Genomic DNA, 24,276 nt, shown 5'->3' on the forward strand with positions numbered 1-24,276 from the left:
CAGTGATTAAACTTTCACAGTGAGCAGTGGATAATAATTTTTGGAGTGATGGGTGGTGTAGTATTGGTGACTTTTTAATGTGCCCTTCCATGTTACCAATGACACGTTACATCTATAATAAAATAAATAAATAAAATCAACGTACAGTATAATGAAAACTGATGAATATGACAGTCTAAGCTATATCTTTGTGTAATATCTCAATGAGCTCATATGTTGGAAACCAGAGAACTATTTCACAATAAATAAATATATACATAAAAAACTGGCCTTCCACCCCTTTTCATTTACAACAGAATACCCACAGCCATAATGTGGGTATTCTTGCATTTCCTGTCCCTGACTACTTGCCGCTGTCTAATCTTCTCTCACAAGAATTTGGATAGTTTACAAAAAATATTGGACTCTAATTCACTGCATGTAATTGATTTTTTTTATTATTTGTATTAAAACACCACGGGTCAACTTAACGATGCTAAATTTAATAACTTTTAAAATGTGTCTGGTTCAATAAAACTGACAAAAACTAGTTTTAATAAATGACAAAAAAATAACCAGCAGAGGGCAGTGTTATAACGTGATAAGCACAGCTGAATAACGCCTTGCAGCTAATATGAAAAACTGTTTTCATACTGAATGCTGTTTAGTATGTCATCCACACACATTTTAGAAAGTGACAACCTGTCAACATGTAAAATTCGATGCATCAAATCTGAATCAGCAAGCCAGGTGACGTGTGAAGAAGGAGGAAGGTGAGAAAATGATCTCAAGATCATTTGTGGCTTGGTGGTTAGCACTGTCGTCTCCCAGTTCAGATACAGGGTTCAGATCTCTGCTCTGGCCTCTTGGCCAAGGTGAGCTGGACTAGATAGCTCACCCACAACCAGACCCCCCCCCACAAAAAAAAAAGGTCATGACATCGGTGTGCTAAATGTCAGTTACAGTAACACTGACTTCTTTCAAAAATAGCACCGAACCGAGTCCAGCCGAGACACGTACATGCACGCACACACACACAATACTTGAGTGTATTATAGATTGTTTCTCTTTTTGTGTGAACTTACTTGGAAAAGAAAGTGCTGTTTTGTGCTGTTTTTGGTTCATTGTGAATGGTATTTTCTTGATTTTGTGTGGATTAACTACGAATTTATATTTCATAATTTCAGTGGCCTACTTTTTTCAGACTTGACGCTGACTGGCACCCCTTTTCCAACCTCACATCCGCGACAAGGTTTATTGTACCTTGTGCCATATAAGGGAAGACTAATTGTTCTGTTTGTCAGTGTGACATTTATTTTTTTTTCTAATTAATATAATAAGAATAAGATAGCTTGCGCGACCCTAATGAGGATAAGCGGTACAGAAAATGGATGGATAATAATAACAACAATAATAATAATGCTGTAAACATACTTCGCTTAACTGAATTAAAAACAATGAAATAACACTACAAATGTAACGGTAGCAGTTTCCTCCCACATCTCAAAAAACATGCACGGTAGGTTAATACTAGACTCTAAATTGTCTGTAGGTGTGCATGTGAGTGTAAAGGCTTGTTTGCCTCTATGTGCCCTGCGATTGGCTGGGCACATAGCTTCTCTGACTACATAATAAAAGAAATGGAAAAAGAGAGTGGTAACTCACAATCACAACATGGTGCAGATATTTACTTCCGTGCTTCACTTCATGTGCTTTACTGCGAAAGAGGAAATGATCTGAATGGGAATTATTTGTGTGTAATTAAAAATCACAAATGTTACCAATGACTGGTACTTAATGAGGATGCCTACAAGGCCTTATTAGTCCGGCCTCTTGTGTCAGAAAATGACACAGTGTTTATGTTTGTTCAAGCGCAATCTTGCATGAATGAGCATAACAGTCATATAAATGTAATTATTACGTATGAATTGCGCCGGGGTTTCTCGATCAAAATCAGCTGGGATAGGCTCCTGCTCGCACTTGATAAGGACAAGCGGTATGGAGAAAATGGATGGATAGATGCAAGATAGAAAGAGAAGAAGAGAGTATATGAAATGCATGAGAACATACAGCAAAATTACAAGTGCTCCTATTCTGAATTGAAGATGTTCATCTTCATTTTTATCCGTCTGCCAGTATCGAGATGATGAGCAGCCTTTCTCCGAGTGGAGACTTTTTTGCTAATTATCTACTAATGGCACTTTGCCTGTCAAGCTCTCCCGTGCCTTTCAGTGCATATACTGTAGGCATTCACACATATGCACACATCGGAGTACACCTAGAGAGCAGCAGAAAATACTCACAAATGGACATAAACACATTGTTGCATAGGTTATCTATAAATACTGTACAGACAAACACACACAGGTAAACACCAGTGAAAAGTGTGTGATGACGCACACATTATGCACATATGTAAGTAAACACACACAAAAAAGACAGCAGCGTATCCCTGCCACTCTGTCTGCTCCCGTGGCTAAGTTGTGCAATTTATTATCCAGGAGATAATGGAACTGTCATCTACGGGGCAGAGAAGGGAGGGGAGGGAAAACGAGAGCGACAGAGAGGCAGTCGTGTGCTAACTACAAGAGGCGTAGTTACATCTTCACCTGAGCTGTGTAACAAAGTGACAAAGCAAGAAGTGTTACAGAGGAATAAAATGGTTCAGAAGACAGTGAGCTCGAGAGAGATGCACTGGTGAAAATGTGAAAGCACACTGAATGCTGATTATTTTGGCCCGCCAGTTGACAATGCCTGCACTAGATCACCGTGCGGACCTTATATAAATTATACATTTAAAATGCTCACTAAATGTCTTAATAAATATGAAAAGGTTATGCTTGACGACGATCCAGGGTGTTTTCTTTTGGTCCAACTATTTAACTTTGCTCTACTTTACTTGCATGTAATGTTGTAACTAACTTTTTTAACATACCATTATTAATTTTGTAATTACTTTGTAATGTTACAAAGTTGTACATACAGTATAAGTGAATAGCTTTACAATATTACTCATGTTTGGAAGATTTTGGGCCTGTGATTGGCTGGCGAACAGTTGAGGGAGTGCACCGTGTCTCTTGCCTGAAACCAGCTGGGATAGGCTCCAGCGCACCCGTGGAACCTGATGAGGATAGTATATGGTACAGAAAATGGATGGATGCATGGATGGAAGAAATTGGGGAAAAAAATAATTTACTGAACATAGCGGTACGGGAAATGAATCAATGATTGAATTAATATACTGTAGTAACAAGCAAAGAGGCAATTATCATTATTGGTAGATAATTTATGTTGAAATACAACAAAGGAAAATAGGGAAAATATATTTTTGGGTTAGTGTAAATCAAATGGAGATAATCCTAAATTCTTCACAGAATTTTAAGCATGTTCTTGGCGTCATTTACAGAATATTATTTCCCTTTATTTTATTCTAAGGGATAAAAAGGATTTCCTCTTTATGAGATAACTTGACTTTTTTTGGATTGCCAAATGGTTCTCGTGTTTATTATTCCTCACAAATGTATTGTTTTCATTGTCTGAATCCATGAGATACCAAACAGTTATTGTCAAATATTTAGTTTGGTATGATTATTTTCAGTCATGACATTCACTGAGCGCGCCCCTTTATAGACATGGGTAACAAAAATGCAGTGTTGCAGTATATTACTGATGTGTCCAGTTCATTGAGTTTTATCATTAAGATGACCAATATTTATTTTGTTCAAATATAGCTTGAAAGGAACAACACTACACACAGGGCAGTTTTTACAAATTTAATATATCAATATATAGAGATATTTATGAACAGCTTGATTTCATAGAAACGTGAGTTAGACCATTTTGGCATACAGTACAGATACTCAATGTAAGTACAGAAGTTGCTAAGGTTTAACTTCCACAGCCCCCCCCACCCCCCACCATCCCACCAGTTAATCCCGTCTGTCCTCTTACAGACACTGAACACAGAAAGACAGAGGATAAAAGTATACAGGAGCACAAAACAAGGCACCAATAAATTAAAAAGGATAACCCCTTTCAAAAATACACCCACACAACAACAAAATCTATTTAACAGAATTAAATACAGTATGAAATTAAAACTCTGCAGTCCTGTTAAAAAGCAGACAAATGGAACAGACAACAGGAAAAAAATCAAATAAAAACACTTTGGCAGATTATTAATTTGAGTTACAATCAAGTAGTAAAGAAATCCAGTGTTCTTGTGTACAAATAAATTTATATATACTACACTCGTTTTCCCCCCTTCAGAGGTTTATGTACATTTTTTTAAGGTACATTTTACAGATACATTTAAAACACTATCAAAAAGTTGTATGAAAAAGTATTTACAAGTCACAATTCAAAACCATTGGACTGTACTTCTGGACTGCCTCACCTTTCCCCCCTCCCCTCCTAAGAGCATTATCTTTTTACACAGTGCAGAAGGCTTCTTGAAAAGTTTTTGTGCAACAAACAGCATAAAAAATGTCTACCATACTGTATATGTGGCTGTGGAATGGAAGGAGGCCCACCCCTTTTTTTTTTCTTTTCTGTAGACAATGAAATAAAAAAAAATTTCAAAACAGCTGGAAGAGCCAGATGACTAAATAAGGGTATTAGCAATTATATCCACCCAATCAATTCCCCCAATAATGTTGAAATCTATTACGGAGTTGTAATTTTTCATTGCAGTACCCCTTAGAATTGTACTTATTTCTGTGCGGCAACTTCAACCCATCGGCTTACTTTTAAGATCAGCTGAAAAAAGTTCAAAGAAGGACAATGACATCATTGACAGTTTGAAACCAGTCATTTTGTGTTTAAATGAAAAGGAACACAGCAGTGTTTATTATTATTATTATTATTATTACTAGTGTGCAACTACCTTGAGGGTAGTGATAGCCCTTGCAAAGAAAAGATGTTGATGCTAGGATGAAGATGGGATGGCAAAAGAGATTGGGGGAAACTATGTAACTGGAGCATCACAAACACTGAAACTAAAAATATGTTAAAGCCTTGTAGCTGGTGTTACTTTTTAGTGCTATGGCATGCATGCAGTGAAGATGTGGAGACAAAAAAAATAATAATTTACATGTTAGAAAGCGTTCTGTACAACCTGGGTAAGCAGTGATAATTTCTACTTCTGGAGAGATTTGGAAGAGCCTGTTTCGAGACTACTTTTTAGTGCAAAGACTGGAAGGACAAGCAACTGGTCATTTTTGGACCAAGACCAGTTTCATCAACAGAAGCAGCTTTCAGATCCATTGAATTACAATTTTTAACAAATAACATAACAGAATGTGAGAGTAGAATTCCTTCCTCTCAGTTATTTCAGTCAGACACTGATAACTAATGTGTGTAAACGATCATACCATCTTTCTCGCAGTGATTAAATTAAAACCAAATTCATCTGACAAATACACAACAGTGTGCATATACTGTTACTATAGTTCAGTCTGAATCCGACTCCACCGTCTTAAACGGTTTTAAGTAATTTGACTCCTTCCCCCCCAAGCGGTTAACTAACCAAGAAAAAAGTAACAACTACTATGATTGAATAGTTTGCGTCGACCAGCCTCAACATTATGACCACTTGCACAATATAATGATATCCAATACAAGAGCTGCACCAATTAATGTCTTACACTATGTTCATTAGTGTGGGTGTAGTTTGCAGTTAGAACTGTATTGCAATGCTGTTCATGTAACTGAGGTAACCAAAAATTAGACACAGCTGTCAAAAGTGAACAATATAGCAGACATTTTGATAAAGCTCCTCGATTGGATATTACTATATTGTGCAAGTCATGTTATGGTGTACACGTGTTGAGCCTAAGTGACTTCGAGGCCTACTTTGTTTCCAGAAGAGGCGTGGCACGTAAATGACATATTTGTGGCATACAACAGAATATCTAACAATAGCAATATTGTTCAGAGTTAAAATTCAGCAATAGGTGTTGTTGAATGCATGATTCAGTATAAATAAATTACACAATACATATCCTTTAAAGTGTCAAATCTCGTAGACATCCAGATAGAAGAGTTAATTAGGCATACCAACAGCTCTCATGTTTACTTGCATAAGCAGTTTAAATTGAATGACCATTAGAAAGTCATCCGGGCAATTACAGAAATATTCCCTGGGCATTTCATCTGATTCAGTGAGTTTGAAACATTGCTGCAGCAAGCAAAAGGAAGAGATGTTCTTTCCACTTGTTCATCCCTTTTCCCTTCTGTCTAGTTTAAATCAAATCATTGCCCCTCTCTGTCTGTGAGAGCGTAATCATCTTTTCCTACTACACAGTAAACTAAACAGGCAATCAGTAAGATTTCTGTTACTACGGCAGCTAATTGAAAGAAATACTCTCTGGGAGTAAATATCAGGCTATGAAACCAGAAGCAGGTTGTACTTCAATTGACTATGCCTTCCCTTTCTCATATGTATTTGAAATTGACTTGTACTCCTCTAATATTCTTATTCACAAGATGAATAAAGAATCTATCGATCAAATAAAACATTGCCGTTAAGTAAGTTGCATTGATACATTAACACTATAGATCGCTCATTTCAATGACTCAAAATCGTAAATGTCCTCTCAAGACAATGGAACCTCGATTTAACGGACCCAGATAGTATGGACTTTGGATTTAACGGACAAAAACTAGTGTCCAGTTGGAACTGAAAATTCCCCTTTGTGGCATATAGATGATGTTATTTCCAGAATTGGCCGCTGTTGTTTACTGGACATTAGTTTAGCGTTGCCGTAGGCACCCAGCTCAAAAGGGGCGTGTCATCTCTACCTTTTCATATCTATGGCTGTTGTTGATTCAAGTGCTTGTCGTGTACACATCTCTCGAACATGCTATACTGATTTTGGTATGGTAAACAGTTGTTTTTAGTACAGCCCCTTTCTATGGCCTATATGTCAAACTCAGGCATACGGGACAGATGTAATTTGGATTTGGCCCGATAGCATATCAAATGTGTATTAGAGCTGGCCTACCTATATATAGCGCATGCACCACTAATACTACAAATCCTTTTCTGTTGCAGTCAGTCTCCTCGGGCAAATTTACATCTCCCTTCCCAAAAATGGCCAAACGAAAGATGGAAAAAAGGAGCTTTCAAGACAGATTATCTGTTCACAAAAATAAATAACAGATCTATTTGTCTTGTGTGCGGAGTCAATGTTGCTGTAACGGAAGTATATAACACAGGTGTCAAACTCATCCGGCCCGCCACATCAATTTATGCGGCCCGCGAAAGCAAATCAAGTGCGTCGACTTCATGTTTCTTGCCAAAATGACAACATTGCAAATCGTCTTCCCTTTTATAGAATGTTGATTGCAAACATTTTTGTTACCAATCCCCATTTCAAAATAAACTGCATTAACAACTTTGTACTGGCTTCTGGTTTCAAATATATTCATCGATTTTTTTGTGTATATGTAATAACATGAGGCAATTGTACATTTACTGTATATGCGTTCGCGCTCATGACGACCCTCCGAGGGAAACCATAACTACGATGTGGCCCGCAGCAAAAATGACTTTGACACCCCTGGTATATAACATAGCTTGAATGAATGTTTCTTCATGCACTTTTTCTACTCCAAAGTAGGGATGTTTAATAGTTTTAAGGTTGAATTTTCATTGATTCATTTTTTGTTCCGTTTGTTGGCCTTTGAAAAAAGATTTCCATTAAAAATAAACTCCACTACAGATAGAGAAGACAATAGAATTTTATTTGACCTATTTACATATCCCTGATGTGTCTTGGCAAATTTGATTTCGTCTGTGTTTATAATATTCAAGTTTGCTTATTCCAGATTTATAGTTGAAGTTTAAGTTGGTTTTCAAATGATAAGATTAGATATTACATATCTGGAAGGAAGGCAAAACATGCACAATTCCATTAAATTTTTAATAAATATTGAGTTTCGCCCCCGACTTTGTCCCAATTTTTTATTTTGTCCCAATTCAAGTTTGACACCCCTTGCATCCAATCGTAACGGAGGTCGGAAAAGGAAGCGCACTAACCTCGTGGCTCATGAAAGCGACCCTCGACTCGCCATCACCACAAGTTTCACCCACCAGCTGCATGCTATTACCACACCTCCCAAGCACCAGCAATCACGCAATTTTCCCGGTAGAATTACATAATCGCAGCCATATTTAAAGGTAAGTTAGGATAAACGTTCAAACATTTTCAAGCTTTTTTAACATTTATTTACAATAATTTTGTTCTGTACTGGGTGTTTTCAGGCCACAAAAAAAATGAACGGACTAACAGCTTTAACGGACGATCCCTGCCCCCTATTGGTCCGTTAAATACAGGCTCTCTCTCTCTCTCTCTCTATATATATATATATATATTCTCTCTCTCTCTATATAGAATGGATTTTTCATCATCATCACAATTTTCCTCGTGGTTCTAGTGATTAATAATGATTAATAATAAAGCCCACAGATCTTGTTAAGTTATTAAATTCATTCCATATCATCTTTGCCTCTTCAAGGGGGAACATGGACATGTACACAGCTACTGAGATGGATGGATGTTTTGGGCTCTATAAAGTACAATAACTTAATCCAGCTTTCACTGTAATATAATTGTCTTCATGTATTCATTCATTCTATCATATCTGAATCTGTGACCCCATGATGTGAGAATTTCACATTATTTATTTAAAATTGGATCATGATCTTATCTGCCTTCAGGCGCTAACCATCATCTATAATAGGAGCAGCAAAGACAAGGAAACAAAAAGTCTACAACACCCTGACTGAGAATAAACAAACAGCCCCTAGTTCATTGTTCATTGTGCGTAACTCTGATGCCAACACAGAGGATTACTCATAATGCTCTTTTCTGCCTTGCTGCTTTTTGCCTTGAAGCTCAACTTTCCGGTGGCACAAATCCTCATATTCACATAAAAAGCTAATTTCTTACTCTTTCACCCTCAAATCACCTCTAAATGATTCCACACCCTAACTCAAGTCCCCCCAACACACACACACACACATCCTCGGGTTCAGAGACTGATTTCTTCATTATGATGTTACGCTTTGCTACCTCAGTACTGTACGCGAAGGGGCAGACATGGAGGGCTGAAGAGTGAAAAATAATACAAAATAAATAAAAAATGTCCGCCTTTTCAAATAACACCTAAGGGGCATAATAGTCTTTGCCAACTACTGTATATCAATTGAACTGAGTTGAAATCTGTCTTCAGCTGTGCAATGATAGATAGCGGTAACATATTTACATAGAGTAAACACGAATATGATAAATTAAGAATTATGCTTGCTGCTCTGGCACTGAATACTACTCAATAAGGTTAGTTTGACAAATATCACAGAGCAGCATGTAAGTGTTCACTAGGACTACCAGGAGGCCGAGAGAGAGAGAGAGAGCAAGAAGAAATGGGAAGAGCATAGGCTCCTATGCGATAGAATTAAATGTAGTAGCAGCTACTGGTGGTAGTATTGTTACTACAATGAGAGCACTATCAGAGAAAGTTGGGGAATATTGATTGTATGAATCACCTCTGCTCCTTCAAGGGAGGCAAAAGGAGGAGTGTCGACCTTATTGAGGAGGTTGGGATGAGGAGGGGGGAGGGGCCAAGGTGGGAATGAAGGGAGAGGCTTCATCCCTCCTTCAGGGATAGCCATCGTCCTCCAGACTGAGTGCCACTCGCTGAAAACAGCAGATAAAAAAAAAAAAAGTTAAAAGGGGAAAAACAAAACATCTAAACAAAACACTAGACAGTGGCATGATGGACAAACACAACAACGCAAAATAGAAAAAAAGGCTTCAGCTATTTGTTTATAATTTTCACCTCCTCCTCCTACCCTGACCTCCTTGTCTTTTCCCTTTTCTGGCTCTTAGGCAAAGGCATACAGGCTGCATGCCTTTGGCTGCAAATGTTTGGCCCACAAAAAGCCAGCCGGATCTCTCTCTGGCTCTCATAGAGCCACATGAGAGTAGGACAATATTTGGGTAAATGACAACACCAACAAAAAATGCTAACCTATGTGCTACTTCCTTGCCAAATGGGATTTTTAGTACATTAAAAATATAGTAATTTGTGCACTTATCTGTCATCATGCCAGTCTCCTTCCTTGCTGGAGTGACAAAGAAATCAGTGTTGCCGTGCCAGCTGATCAGAGCGCTCAACTCCCATCCCCCATATTCTTTTTTGGCTGCCCTTCACTGGATGCTCTGCTACTCTGACAACAACACATGATATGGAAGGAATGTCCTTACAGCGACTTCAGTCGCCACCTTTTCTGTTCCCCTTTAAGGGGTTGAATGCAACTCACAGCTGTGGTTGACTCTTGATTTTGTGGCCTCAAGCCACAATGTTGCACCTGCACCAGTGGTATCTTAAGGGCAATACATTGCTCCCAGAAAATAAAACTAAAAATTAAAATATCCATCCATTCATTCTCTTAACTGCTTTTCCTCACTAGGGTCGCGGGCATGCTGGAGCCTATCCCAGCTATCATCGGGCAGGAGGCGGGGTACACCCTGAACTGGTCGCCAGCCAATCACAGGGCACATATCAACAAACAACCATTTGCACTCACATTCACAGCTACGAGCAATTTTAGAGTCCTTCAATTAACCTACCATCCACATTTTTGGGAATGTGGGAGGAAACCGGAGTACCTGGAGAAAACCCACGCAGGCACAGGGAAAACATGTGAACTCCACACAGGAAGGCCGGAGCCTGGATTTGAACCCAAAATCTCTGAACTGTGAGGCGGATATGCAAACCACCTGATCGCTGCGCCGCCACCAAAATGTATACTTTTTAAATTGCTCTTGGTTGGCTCCCAATTTCATTTAAGTAGTAGGAAATAAAGTTCACATGAAACAATTTACTCTAAAAATGTGAACTACTGTGCTGTCCTGTCAGCTGTCTCTAGAACTCAAAATATTCCTACCAATGAATTACAAGTTGGTACCACCACATAAACAAGGGATCTTCAGTGATATTAACAATTGTTATCATACCTGTGCTGTGTGATGAGGATTCCAGTTTGCTCCGGAACTAAAACCAGCAGCTTCTTAAAACAGGCGATATGTGTGAGTCTATTTTTTTAACATAGGACCTTGACAATAACGACATTATCATGTCTTTCTGACGAAACACTTAAACAACTAGAAAAATGACAAAGTACAAAAATTGGGATTCAATATGATGTCAAAGGATGAATCATTGATCAAATGTTTATACTATATGAGCATGATCAAAAGAGGAATGGTAACATGGTGTAGGGCTTCAAGTGTTTGGCGTTTTCAGTGGTTACTGCAAAAACATGATGTGTGAGTATGTTGGTATGTGCAGGCCTGCTTCTCTTTCACCAACAAGTAGGCTTTTCTGACTCCCACGCCTCCTCAGAAGGTTCTTTTCTCATTTGCCACTGGAGAGCATTGGCGCCCCCGAGTACCAGTGAGAGTTGCTGTCGCTGACGCCGCTCCCTAGAGGAAGCGCTATGAATGGCTGACTATGGCTGCCACTCACTGCTGGGTAGACGTGTCCAATGGACTCGCTGTGACGACCGATATGGATTTCATCGTCGTCGTCCTCCGTGGTCTTGCGGTAAACAGGGTTGTCGAAGTTCATGCTCTTGGTGTTCTTGCGCCGCCAGTTGCGCCACACCAGGTAGGCGCCGATGCAAAGTAGCCCGATGACCACTGTGGCAAGGATAGGGACTGCATGTGTTTAACACACACACAACAACAACAGACGGCGGGAGCGTTAACACAGCCCAGGGGACACAGAGCGGCACCTTAAGCACTTACACAAGAGCACAATTTCTCATACTGAAGGCTCATTATTTTCTTTCCCTTTTCAAGACCCAATTTATTTTGTGCAATATCACTTTACCTGAGAAGTCAATACATTTTAATTTGAATAAAAGATATTTAATTACAATCAATAAGATGTTTGTATGTTTCAACCTTATAAATGTAATAATAATGTTTTTGTTTTTTAATTACAACACAATTCTTAATAATTACTGATACTTTTAAACTCTGATAACAACCAATTTGTATTACTTTATATACCCAAGCAATATATTGTAGTGAAGGGCTTGGATAGTTGTGAACAGCCATGGCCTAATCATTGGCAAAAGGAGACCTGAAGGCCCCCCCTGCCAGGAAATTAATAAATAAGGTGACAAAAATTATGCTGAAAATAAAACAAAGAGCCTTCATATGACATTGACAGTACATCCCATTACATTCATCCTCAGGCCACATTTTGAATAAAAAACAGAAAGATGAACGCACATGCGCCAATTGCAACAATGACCACCTGCATGCATCGTTTTACTGTACATACATTCTACCTCCAACATACACACATAAACAGCATACATGCATGGGACTGAAAAAAATCCTTTTGTAATGAATCTTTCTGAGCCTAAATCCAAGAAATTATAATTTTTTTCCCTCCCCACAATAAAAGCCTATCAATGTTACCTTGTTACTTAGCTGCTAGTACTGTTTTAATGTGCTACCTTTATGTGGTTTACATGAGTCTTAAGGATGAGTGATAATTGTGTTTGGAATTGGAACCGTGATGAAAGCAGAGTGAAGGGCTGTTAGCCTTTTGGAGGGTTTCAGAAAAGCCAAGTCTCTTTTCCCTAATTATCACGGCTACCCTACAGTACCTGTAACTAGTGCACAAATACATGTTTGTATAGGGGTCTATGACATCAATGATGGAAATAGTTTTGTAATTTCCCTTGTGTTAGACATGTACCGGCATTACCAGATAACTAGCAACCCTTATTGCTCAGTGACTGTTTTTTGTCAATGTCTTTATGTCTCAAAAGTGTTCTCTGTCAATTGACTGTCTGTTGTCGTACTAGAGCGGCTCCAACTACTGGAGACAAATTCCTTGTGTGTTTTTTGGACATGGCAAATAAAGATGATTCTGATTCTGATGCACTTGAGATCCCTCTTTGACTGGGATGAAACTCCACACCCCTCTTTTTTTACTCTCTATATGCCCATTGGGTTGAAAACATCTGCTTCTGTCTCATTTAGAATATTTCACTCCAATTACAAGCGACCATAAATGACAGAATTTGGCTAAGTACTGATTATAATAGTCAGGCTGATTCCCCTTGAGGAGATGCTGGGTGGGCGCGGTTCATTAGTGGATGGAAGCACAGAAATCCAGTCCTTGTAGACCTGTGACAATAATTAACGTTTCAAATCTGCCAAAAATGCAGAATGAGGGGATTTACTGCCTCAATGAATAGGTTGCGGGTTGAATGAGCAACGGATGAGCAGGGGTTAATAATCTTGGGGTCTTTTATAATGAACTGAGTTGATATCTTAATTGTAGAGAGTGGGAAAATAGCAGTACACCGTTTGAGAGCTGCCCCTGTGCTCAATATAAGAGCTGAAAGAGATCTCATATGATGAACCTTAAATTACATTTTAGTCTTAATCCCATTTTGTAGAATAGGGGTCATTCCTGGCTATTAGTACTTCTTCTGTTCCTATGAAAAGACTTATTTTAATTAAAATAAATACAATTCTGATGATGATTTCTTTTCGTCATAGATTATGATCTTGCTTCCAACATGAACACAAAATATCCTTGTAGACTGTTTTGTAAATTCCCCCTCCTGGAGTCGTCACCTTATCGTGGTGGAGGGGTTTGTCTGTGCCAGTGATCCTAGGAGCTAAGTTGTCTGGGGCTTCACACACCTTGTAGGGTCACCCATCGCAAACAGGTCCTAAGTGAGGGACCAGACAAAGCAAGCTCAAAGAGAACCCGAGTGAACTTCTGTGCTCATCATGGATTATCCAGAACAAAAACCATGTTCAGACACAAGGGTGTCCACATGTGCGCTTGACACCACGACACCGTAGGTCGCAGTTCGAGGATCGACTTTGTGGTCGTGTATTCAGACTAGCGGCCTCATGTCTTGGACGCTCGGGTGAAGAGAGGCACGGTGCTGGCAACTGATCACCACCTGGTGGTGAGTTGGCTCCGATGGTGGCGGAAGATGCCGGGCCGGGCCGACCCAAACATAAAGTGAGGGTCTGGTGGTAATGTCTGGCAGAGTCCCCAGTGAGAAGGAGTTTCAACTCCCACCTCCGACAGAACTACGCCCACGTCTCGGGTGAGGCGTGGGACACTTGAGTCAGACAATTGTTCCGTGCCTCCATTGTCGAGACGGCCGACCAAAGCTGTGGGCGTAAAGTGGTCGGTGCCTGTCGTGGTGGTAATCCCTGAACATGGTGGTGGACACCAGCGGTAAGGGATGCCGTCAAGCTGAAGGAGGAGTCCTATCGGGCATTTTTGGTTTGTAGGACTACAGAGGCAGCTGATGGGTACCGGTTAGCCATGCGAATACAGCATTTGTGGTCGCTGAGGCAAAAACTAGGGTGTGGGAAGAGTTAGGCGTGGCCATAGACATATTTAAACATTCCTTTTTGTGAACAGATAGGAAGCTGAAATTTGCTATTTTATGGAGCAATGGCTAATTTGAATGAATAAAGTTCCACCCTGTTAGATTCCATCCTGATAGGTTTACCTGTGGAAATTTTATTACTCAATTGATTGTGTCAGTGTTGGGAATTCCACCGTTAGGGTCCTTTGAAGCCCTGTTGAACGCCTTTCTAAGCTGTTAGTTATACTATATTTTGGATAATTAATTCATTCATTTATTTATTCATTTTCCTCCGCTTATCCGAGGTCGTGTCACGGGGGCAGCAGCCTCAGCAGGGAATCCCAGAGTTCCTTCTCCCCAGCCACTTCTTCCAACTCTTCCGAGGGGAACCCGAGGTGTTCCCAGGCCAGCCGAGAGACGTAGCCCCTCCAGCGTGTCCTGGGTTATCCCCAGGGTATACCCCCGGTGGGACGTGCCCGGAACACCTCACTGGGGAGGCGTCCGGGAGGCATAGTAATCACATGCCCGAGCCACCTCATCTGGCTCTTTTTCAATGCGGAGGACCAGCGGCTCTACTCTGAGCCCCTCCCGGATGACCGAGCTTCTCACCCTATTTCTAAGGGACAGTCCGGATACCCTGCGAAGGAAACTCATTTCGGCCGCTTATATCCAGGATCTTGTTCTTTCGGTCGCGACCAGAGGTGAGGGTAGGAACGTAGATCGACCAGTAAATTGAGACTTCTTCACTACAACGGACCGATACAAAGTCCGCATCACTGCAGACGCTGCACCGATCTGCCTGTCGATCTCCCGTTCCATTCTTCCCTCATTTGTGAACAAGACCCCAAGATATTTGAACTCCTCCACTTGGGGCAGGATCTCATCCCTTACCTGGAGAGGGCACTGCACCGTTTTTTCTGAATGAGGAACATGGTCTCAGATTTGGAGGTACTGATTCTCATCCCAGCCGCTTAAAACTCGGCTGCGAACCGCTCCAGTGAGAGTTGGAGATCACGGTTTGATGAAGCCAAAAGAACCACATCATCTGCAAAAAGCAGAGACGCAATACTGAGGCCACTAAACCGGACCCCCTCTCTGCCTCGGCTGCGCCTAGAAATTCTGTCCATAAAAGTTATGAACAGAATCGGTGACAAAGGGCAGCCTGAAGTGGCGGAAGTGGGAGTTGAAACTCCTTCTGACAGAGGATTCTGCCAGACGTTCCCAGCAGACCCTCACAATAGGTTTGGGCCTCCCAGATCGGACTGGCATCTTCCCCCAGCATCGGAGCCAACTCACCACCAGGTGGTGATCAGTTGAAAGCTCCATCCCTCTCTTCGCCCGAGTGTCCAAGAAATACGGCTGCAAGTCCGATGACACGACCACAAAGTCAATCATCGAACTGCGACCTAGGGTGTCCTGGTGCCAAGTGCACGTGTGGACACCCTTATGCTTGAACATGATGTTCGTTATGGACAATCCGTGGGGAGCACATAAGTCCAATAACAGAACACCACTCGGGTTCTGATTGGGGGGGGCCGTTCCTTCCAATCACGGCCCTCCAGGTCTCATTGTCATTGCCCACGTGAGCATTGAAGTCCTCCAGCAGAACGATGGACTCACCAGCGGGAGCGCTCTCCAGCACCCCCTCCAAGGACTCCTAAAAGGGTGGGTACTCTGAACTGCTGTTTGGTGCATAGGCACAAACAACAGTCAGGACCCGTCCCCCCACCTGAAGGCGTTAAGCCGGGGGGGCAATGAGTATACCCACATCTGCTCAGTGCCTCTCACCGTGGGCAACTGCAGAGTGGAAGAGAGCTCAACTCTTCTCGAGAGGACAGGTACCAGAGCCCAAGCTGTGTGTGGAGGCCACAGAGGTGACGTTCCACGTCCCTAGAGCCAGCTTCTGTAGCCGGGATCGGATCGCCAAGGTCCCTGCCTTCGGTCATCGCCCAGCTCACAATGCACCCGACCCCTATCGCCCTTCCCACAGGTGGTGGGCCCATGGGAAGGGGGACCCACGTTGCCCTTTCAAGCTGTGCTACCAGGCGCTCGCCTTCGAGCCCCACCTCCAGGCCTGGTTCCAGAGGGGGGCCCCGGTGACCCGCGTCCAGGCAAGGGAAAATGTTTTCCTCTTTTTTCAATCATCATAGGGGTATTTAGAGCCTTGCTTTTTCTGGTGCCTCACCTAGGACCTGTTTGCCATGGATGACCCAGCCAGGGGCATAAAGGCACAGACAACTTAGCTCCTAGGACCATTGGGACACACAAACCCTTCCACCACGATAAGGTGACGGCTCAAGGAGGGTTTTTTTTTGATAATGTAAAATTATAAAGTTTTTGCATCATTTATGTCAATTCGAAGAACTGGAAAGGATTAAAAGCATATGTTAGTTTTTTGGGGCAAATGTCTTATTCATGATTCTGGTTAAATTGGCTGCAAACATTTGCAGAGAAACAATGTTCTCTTTTATAATTCTTGCTTCATTTTTATTCAAAGAAAAACGTGTGTGATGCTTTAGGAGAGGACGTCTGCTCACTCTGGAGTCTGAATCCTGATTTTGGGAACGTAATGCTTTGTATTCACTCTCATATTACCTACTCTTTGCACAACCAAACAGCGTTTTACTTCGCAGTCTTAGTCTGGAACGAGCTTTGTGAGTAATGTAGTTCTTTTTGAACCAATGTAGTTCTTTTTGAACCAAAGTCAAATAATGTTTCAGTTCTTTGGCCTGCACTGGTGGTTACTTCAAATAGCATCATGATGACGCAGCATCACTTTCTTAATTTTCTTGAAAATCAGCAAAAGTGCAAGCTTTATTTCTAAAAACCTCTCTTTTTTTATGCAGTTTTGGGTGAAAATTTGGACAAAGAATTTTCCTTCTCCTGAGCAAAGGTGCTTTTTCTGTGTTCTCCTTTAGGACAGAGAAAGTAATGGTCATTTGATGTATTTCATTTATGAAACATCTGTTTTTACAAGTCTGTCTTTGCATCTATATTCATCAACATGACATTTATTTTACAGCTGCTTTCTTTTCATGTAGTTTAAGTCTTCTGAACATTCTACAGAGAAAGATTTTGTTGTCGGGCTTGTCATCGCCACCCACTGTACATTTGTCATTACAAGTATTTCTATCTCCTGGGATGGAAGAACCATCTTTATATGCTTTCCTTGGGGATGCCTGCTTGCTTCCACATTTTCCTGAGGATTCTAGGGGTATTTGACTCCCTAACCAACATAGGTTTCAACGTTCAACTTTCACAACAGTTTTTTTTGTTTGTTTGTTTTTTTTACGAAAGATGAGAGCTTTACAAACTAGTTTGATTTCATGAAATTTTTTTGGATCATCCATAAAGCTTAGCCACTCTCTTATGAGAACATTTGGTAATTTACTTCATGTTTATCGAAAAGTGGATTTTCTGCAGCATCTGAATTTTACAGTAGTTTCTTTATATCTGCTAGGTCTTTTTGTACTTTCAGAATGAGTTCAATTATTTGTTGTAGAACATCTCTTTTTACACGCAATGGTTTCTCTAAATCCTTTAGAATTTTAGAAATGCTAACGGAATATAAACCGAGTAGGGCTCTGAGATCGACAGACTCAGGTCAAATAGTGGAGCACAGAGTCCAAAGCCCATGGTGAAGCAGCATTTAGCTATTAAGCCGCACACAAATGGAATAAGTTGCCAACAGAAGTGACGTCAGCACCAAGTGTGAATGTTTGAAGTCCAGGTTAAAAACTCTTCTTTTTTCTCATGCTTTTTTGTGCATTTCCACTTTTAAATGGTATTTCTTGCACTGTACGCTGTTTTAATTGTACTTTTATTTTTTTTCTCTTTGTTTTAAATGTTTATAAGCTGTTTTTTTCTTTGTTTTTAAATGCTTTTAATCATGTAAAGCACATTGAGTCACCTTGTGTATGAAATGCACTATATAAATACATTTGCTTTGCTTTGCTTTACCATGAAGGAGTTTGTTGTGGTAACTACTGAGTTAAGTGAATTCTTTTAATTCCATGAGGGGCACATATGGTGTAAGAAAAGCTAGTGTTGTTGAATGTATAGTACATAACATTGTCACTGCAATACCTTTGTCTATGTCCCCAAAAGGGTGCAACACGCTTACAATCCATGTGTGAACCAGCCCTCATTATTATTTTTATGGTGCTTGACTGGCACCAATACAAGTTTCTGAATGTTAGTTACCGTAACTTCTCGTGTATAATGCGCATTCCCCCCACCAACAAAATGTAAAAAAAAAAAAAAATCAATGGTGCGCATGAGACACAGGTATAGGGGAAAATGATAAAAACTTTACCATTTTATAAATGTATGCCGCCATCTAGAGGTTATGAAAAAGCGATACACGTTCATTTCAATATGCCACCGCCACCTAGAGGTTATGAGAAAGGTGTACACTTTCATTCTAATATGCCAGCGCCACCTAGTGGCTATGAAAAAAGGTGTAGCCTACGCTTTCATTCCAACATGACAGGGGTACATATACACATACTAAGTTTACATACCCTGGCAGAATTTGTGAAATATTGTTTTTTTTTTTTTTTTTTTTTTTTATAAATACGCCTGATGACTGAACAACAACCATCAATAATTTCTTTATGGTTATGTTTCGCTTTTCTGAAATGCTTGACAGTTTAATTTTAATCCTATTAAAATAAAAGTAAATGTGTTTCGCCTGGCCTTTAATGTTTTCTTTAAGAATTGTACCCATCTTACAAATTCTGCCTGGGTAATCAAACATGTGAGCACAACTGTGTGTTTTCTCATTTACTAAATAAAAGGAGGGCTGTGAATTTCAAAATAAGGGCAACTAAATAAAAATAAAGTTTTACGTCTTCAAATAAAGTGCTTAACATCAGAATAATTATTTGAAAATACAAACAAAATACAGATAGTACTTCATGTTTTGATCATACGGGGAGAGGCAAAATCATGCATTGTAAAAATCCATTATACATAGGTAGAAGGGTTTTCCAGAATTTTGAGGTCAACTTTGGGGGTGCGTGTTATACGTGTGCACATTATACATGAGAAATTACAGTAATTATATCTATCTGATATAATTAAAACCTTAAAACGTAACAAAAGTTATCGCACTAAAAAGTCAACAATCGCTAAGAAGGACCAATACAGTAACTTTACTCCATTTTTTTAAAACTGATTGCTAGAATATAGAATATCTTTGCAAGCCTACTGTTCATCTGTAATTCCTAAAGTTAAAATAAATAAATAAACTGAATCTACCACCTTTTGGTTTTGTTCCCACATGTAAGGTTCTATAAAACCAAAAAATGTATTTATCTTTTTGATTTGGGTCAGTCACAAATGTGTGTATGAGTGAACACTATAAACAAACAATAGTGATTGACATCCACTAGGTAGATGATACATATCAAAATGCAGATTAAAGAACATGATTATAGGACTGGTCACAACAAATTGCCTTTCAAAAATGTCCAATGTGTCTACACCAAAGCCATTAATTAACATTCAATTTGGCTGATGTGCCACTCATAGTCTGATGTTACATAAAGTAAGGTCTATGCTTTTATTAACAGAATGTCAAGATTTGTGTCATATCCGTCAATGTGTTACATTAAGGAACTGAATGTTTTGTGTCCATCCTTGTAAATTGGTGGTATTTGGACAAATGTAAAAAAAAAATCATAGTGTTTGCATTACACATTTGACCCTAGTGGTCTTACTGTTCACACTTTATCATCGGACTAATAGTTACCCACTATGAAGCATTTGGATAAAGTTGGAGAGCATTTGCGCCATATTGTCTGACGTGAGTTGGTCCCCCTATAACTAGTCTGTACAGTTTATACACAGCAGATGAAAAAAAGGTGGATAAGTCCTTAATTTTACAGCAATGTAGAAGGGGCTTACCAAGTGAATGAATTATTTTAGCAAAGGTGAAGTAGTTTTATTAACATATTGTTTTTAAAATGAAGTTGCGTAACAAAAAATAAACATATAAACAAGGTGTGCATGCATTTTTTTGTTCTTTCATGTTGTGGCCCAATATAATTTTTTTTTTTAACACTTTACTGACATTGCGATTTACTAAGTCAGAACTTAACACTCATTAGAGAAATACACAAATAGATAAATACATTTCTCCCAATCAATTCTTGGTCAGCCTTTTGCTGTTTTATCTCCTTTGAACAAATATGTACAGTATGTAACTTGAGTTCCAAAGGGTCATGACACTTAGATAGATTGCAATGGGAGCAAACAGTATGCTCAAAGTGGGAATTTAATGCTATTTGCAGCCAGTCAAATGTGATGGCAGAACATGAACAGAGCTCCCCACTTGCTCGAATCCTCTTAATAATGACATATTGTAATGTGCACATTACAAAGGCCGCCGCTGACTAATGAGCTTACTGGCTCGTAATAGCTTCATCTAGCCATGGGACCAGGGGGCTGTAGTTGAATAATAGTACAGAATTGTACAAAATTACTAAACCATTGGGTATTTTCTGATAGAACACCACTGAGGCTAGCCAAAGATTTTGACTGTTTAAACCCACAGATTAAGTCAGTTAAATCGGGCAGGTGGGAGAAAAATGCTTTTTAAGTCATACTCATGCATGTACTGTACATGCACACACACACAACAATCACAGAGGGAAAAGCCAGGAGGGAAAAGCAGGCAAGCAAAAAGCCAAGACAACACGGCTAGAAAGTCAAGAGAACTCACCGATAGGAATGACTATCCCCAAGACAGCAACTGTGATGTTGTTGCCTATAAGGTAGTGATCACCCGCAGCTGTGATGGAAGGAAGAGAGAGAGAGAGAGATGCAACAGTCCAAAGTTATTTTCAAAATCATCCCCAAATACCTTGCTAGAGGAGAATATTTTTTTTCTGCAGCAAGAAAGCATGATGTGTGAATCATACAGTACTTGCAAAATACTGTAAAAGAACAGATAATTATCCCTATTCATCCATAAAGTATATCATATGAAATTATTAGTTTAGACAGCACATCTACAGTGGAGAGCAAAAACTGGCGTACCTTGATAATTGTGCAAACGCAAGGCTAGCTGCACGCATTTGCCAATGTGTCAGACCGCTCTGTGACAAGCTGGGCGTACCGGCACAACGAGGGTGTGTTCTTTGACATCCACCTGGCGTATGTGACAATTTGGTGGCAGAATGTTGGTCTAAACTCCCGCCTCCTGGGACCACGGCAAGTCAAGGAAGTTGGCCATTTGGTGTCAGTTATTCCAAATCAAAAAAGGTTTAGACCAGATTTACACTATTGCCAGATGCAGTTCCAAGGAGTACAAATGAAAATGTATTTGAATTAATCTATACTGTTATAAGAGCACTCAACTTGGGATCCAAATAAAACTGTATCCTAGAGAAAATCTCATGTCAGGTTTTTATATGAGCATATGAGGTGTGTATTACAGCTCCTGTTTCCCTTCCCTCTTTCTTCCACCTTCCTACATTCCCTGTTGAGGACAGGAATTCAGCTCAGATATTGGTGCGATTAGCTATCATGGGCGATTTCCTTGATCAGGCCCGGCAATATATGTTGGGAACGACAAAACTTCTTGTAGTGTGACATAACCCCCGACCGACAATTTGATAGTCCTACAACACCAAAATGAAAAGTTTAGCATGTTTGATTTCTTGGACTTCTTCAGAGTAGTGTAACATATCGACAACTCTCCAACAGCGCACCTTGACGTTGACCAATAGGATTGCGTATTTTGACCGGCGCATCGCCTCCCGTGCTTGCCTTTGTCAACATACTTGGTCGCCGTTGTCAACATTTATTTACACGTGCAAGCCAAAGTTTACCGAAGCTTTAGAGCATGATTTGACAGAACACTGGCATGTTTACGTACAAACATTAGTGCTAGCACTAGCTTGCTAGGCTACATAACGTTTTGTGGCCTGCTTGCGAGCCGTATCGTATTAAAAGTACTTGCACATATGTCAAGCAATCCTTGAATGGATAATCCAAAACATCATCTCCCGAGCACCCGGTGACACCTCAGTTTTTTTCCCCCTCTTTTTGTTCTTTTTTTCCCCCCAACATTGCCATGGCGATCCATTGTTTGACAACAATTGTCGCCATGGTAACGGTTGTTTCCGGTTGTGGTGAAACGTGGCATGTTTTCTGGTCACGTCTCCCCGATAGTGTTTGATTTGACAAGATAAAGCCCAGTGATCGTAAAAGACGGGATACGGTGGTATCAGAATACCACGTGTAGTGTTGCCACTGTCTGAGTGAGATACAGCAAGTTTTTATGGCAGTAGTCTGACATAGTGCAATTGTGAAAGACCAAATTTATCTTGTAGTCTGATACAGGCATTAGCTTTATCTTCCGACAAAATGCCAGCCGCTGCTCAGCATGTGTTACAGCTGACTTGACAGAGCAAACTGAGTTAAAAATTATGGCCCATGGGCATGGAGACATGTCTTGTTCATGCCCCATTTTCTACTCAGTTTCTGCTTGAGCTCTCATCTGGAGTACTTGTGAAAACCTCTGAAACAAGAGGAATTAGATTTTTGGTTTGTGTGGAAAAAAAAGGCCCCAAAAGTGATGAGGCAAGCCGTTCTCTATAATTCCACATCGCTGACCCCGAACAACTTTGCACTTTTGCCTTATTTACCACACATATTTTTCTCCTGTCTTAGTCATCGCCTTCTAACACTCTGAAGCTCTTAAACAGCACTGGATCACTATAGTGTCTTTTATTCACTCTTGACTTTTGCTTGTATATAGTTTATTTTTCTTCTAACTAGTGTTCACATTTATCTTACCAAGGTCCCAATTTTGCCTTTTGTTCCAACTGTCAAACAAACAACTCTTCAATTTTGCTCTCTAACTTGCAGAATCAGTCTTGTAACAATAGCTGCTCCACTCAGCTGACAGGACCCAGAAGACCCTGAGACTATCCAACATTTCACTTGCAAATTTGCCTGTACCCTTGTGACAAAAGGCTAGCGAACATGCTGCATTGCATGTATAAAATAACTAACAACTGTGAGCATCTAGTTGATCTATCTGTCTATCTATCATGCTTATTCAATAGCCTGATGATCCAACTGAATTTGTTCTGTTTAACCTTTATGGTCTGTATTAAACATCTGTTCAGCTGTTGACTCTGTTGGTGGAAGAATGCCATTTTGTTGCAATATAACAAAAAAAAACAAAAAAAACGATGAGAGCGACGGACATGTCATTTACCACCATTTTATGTATTCATGCAGTAAATACCAAAAAATGTGGTTACTACAAAGGCTTTTTGTCCTATGAGATTTTCGGTACAGTGGTTTATCAATTCTGCTTTGTGTTGCCATCCAGAATTGTTCTCCTCCTTCTATGCACAATTAAGGCTTAGTGCTTTGTCAAGCATTGTTCAAGAAGCGGTTATAAAGCGCTGTTATTTTTTTTTTGTGTGGAAATAGTGGTAAAGCTTAATTTGCGTTTGAACCAGTTTTAGACAGTGTGAGTGAGGGCTGGATGGGAGAATGGGGGCAGGCAGAGAAAGACAAAGAGAGATGCTGTCAAAAAAGTGAGTGAGGACAAAGTAGCGGGAGGTGAAAACAGGGAGCAAGCAAGGGGAGTAAGGACTGTCGTTCCTTAGTTCTGACACCTCTGTTACATAGTTCTCACGAGGGACCCTGTGCAACAGCCTTGTAAGTGAGTGATAGAAAGAAAAGCAACTGGTGAAATACAATGTCCAGTAAATAGATGGCTCGAGATAGAACTAAAGGGGAAGAATTTGTACACAGAAAGTGGTAGTTTTCAAAAAGGCATTTCAGCTCCCTGCTGTGATGATGGCTGGGAACAATCATGGCAGTAGTGGCTGCAGAGG

General features: G+C 40.2%; 1 protein-coding gene across 8 annotated transcripts in view; it reads right to left on the reverse strand.

Moving 5' to 3' along the window:
- Window positions 1-3,738: 3,738 nt before the first annotated feature.
- lrp8 (low density lipoprotein receptor-related protein 8, apolipoprotein e receptor) overlaps window positions 3,739-24,276 on the reverse strand; it is a 175,824-nt gene continuing 155,286 nt past the window's right edge. For 2 of the 8 annotated variants that reach the window (XM_061780491.1, XM_061780497.1), the window contains 2 exons: window positions 21,138-21,206; window positions 3,739-11,705 (listed from right to left, as the gene is read on the reverse strand). In XM_061780491.1, coding sequence (XP_061636475.1) covers window positions 11,404-11,705; window positions 21,138-21,206 — 371 coding nt within the window. In that variant the 3' untranslated portion in view covers window positions 3,739-11,403. The other 6 variants (XR_009789510.1, XM_061780495.1, XM_061780494.1 and 3 more) reach the window with 6 other exon arrangements.

The sequence above is a fragment of the Phyllopteryx taeniolatus genome, chromosome 7 (assembly GCF_024500385.1).
Source record: "Phyllopteryx taeniolatus isolate TA_2022b chromosome 7, UOR_Ptae_1.2, whole genome shotgun sequence".
Taxonomy (NCBI): Eukaryota; Metazoa; Chordata; class Actinopteri; order Syngnathiformes; family Syngnathidae; genus Phyllopteryx; species Phyllopteryx taeniolatus.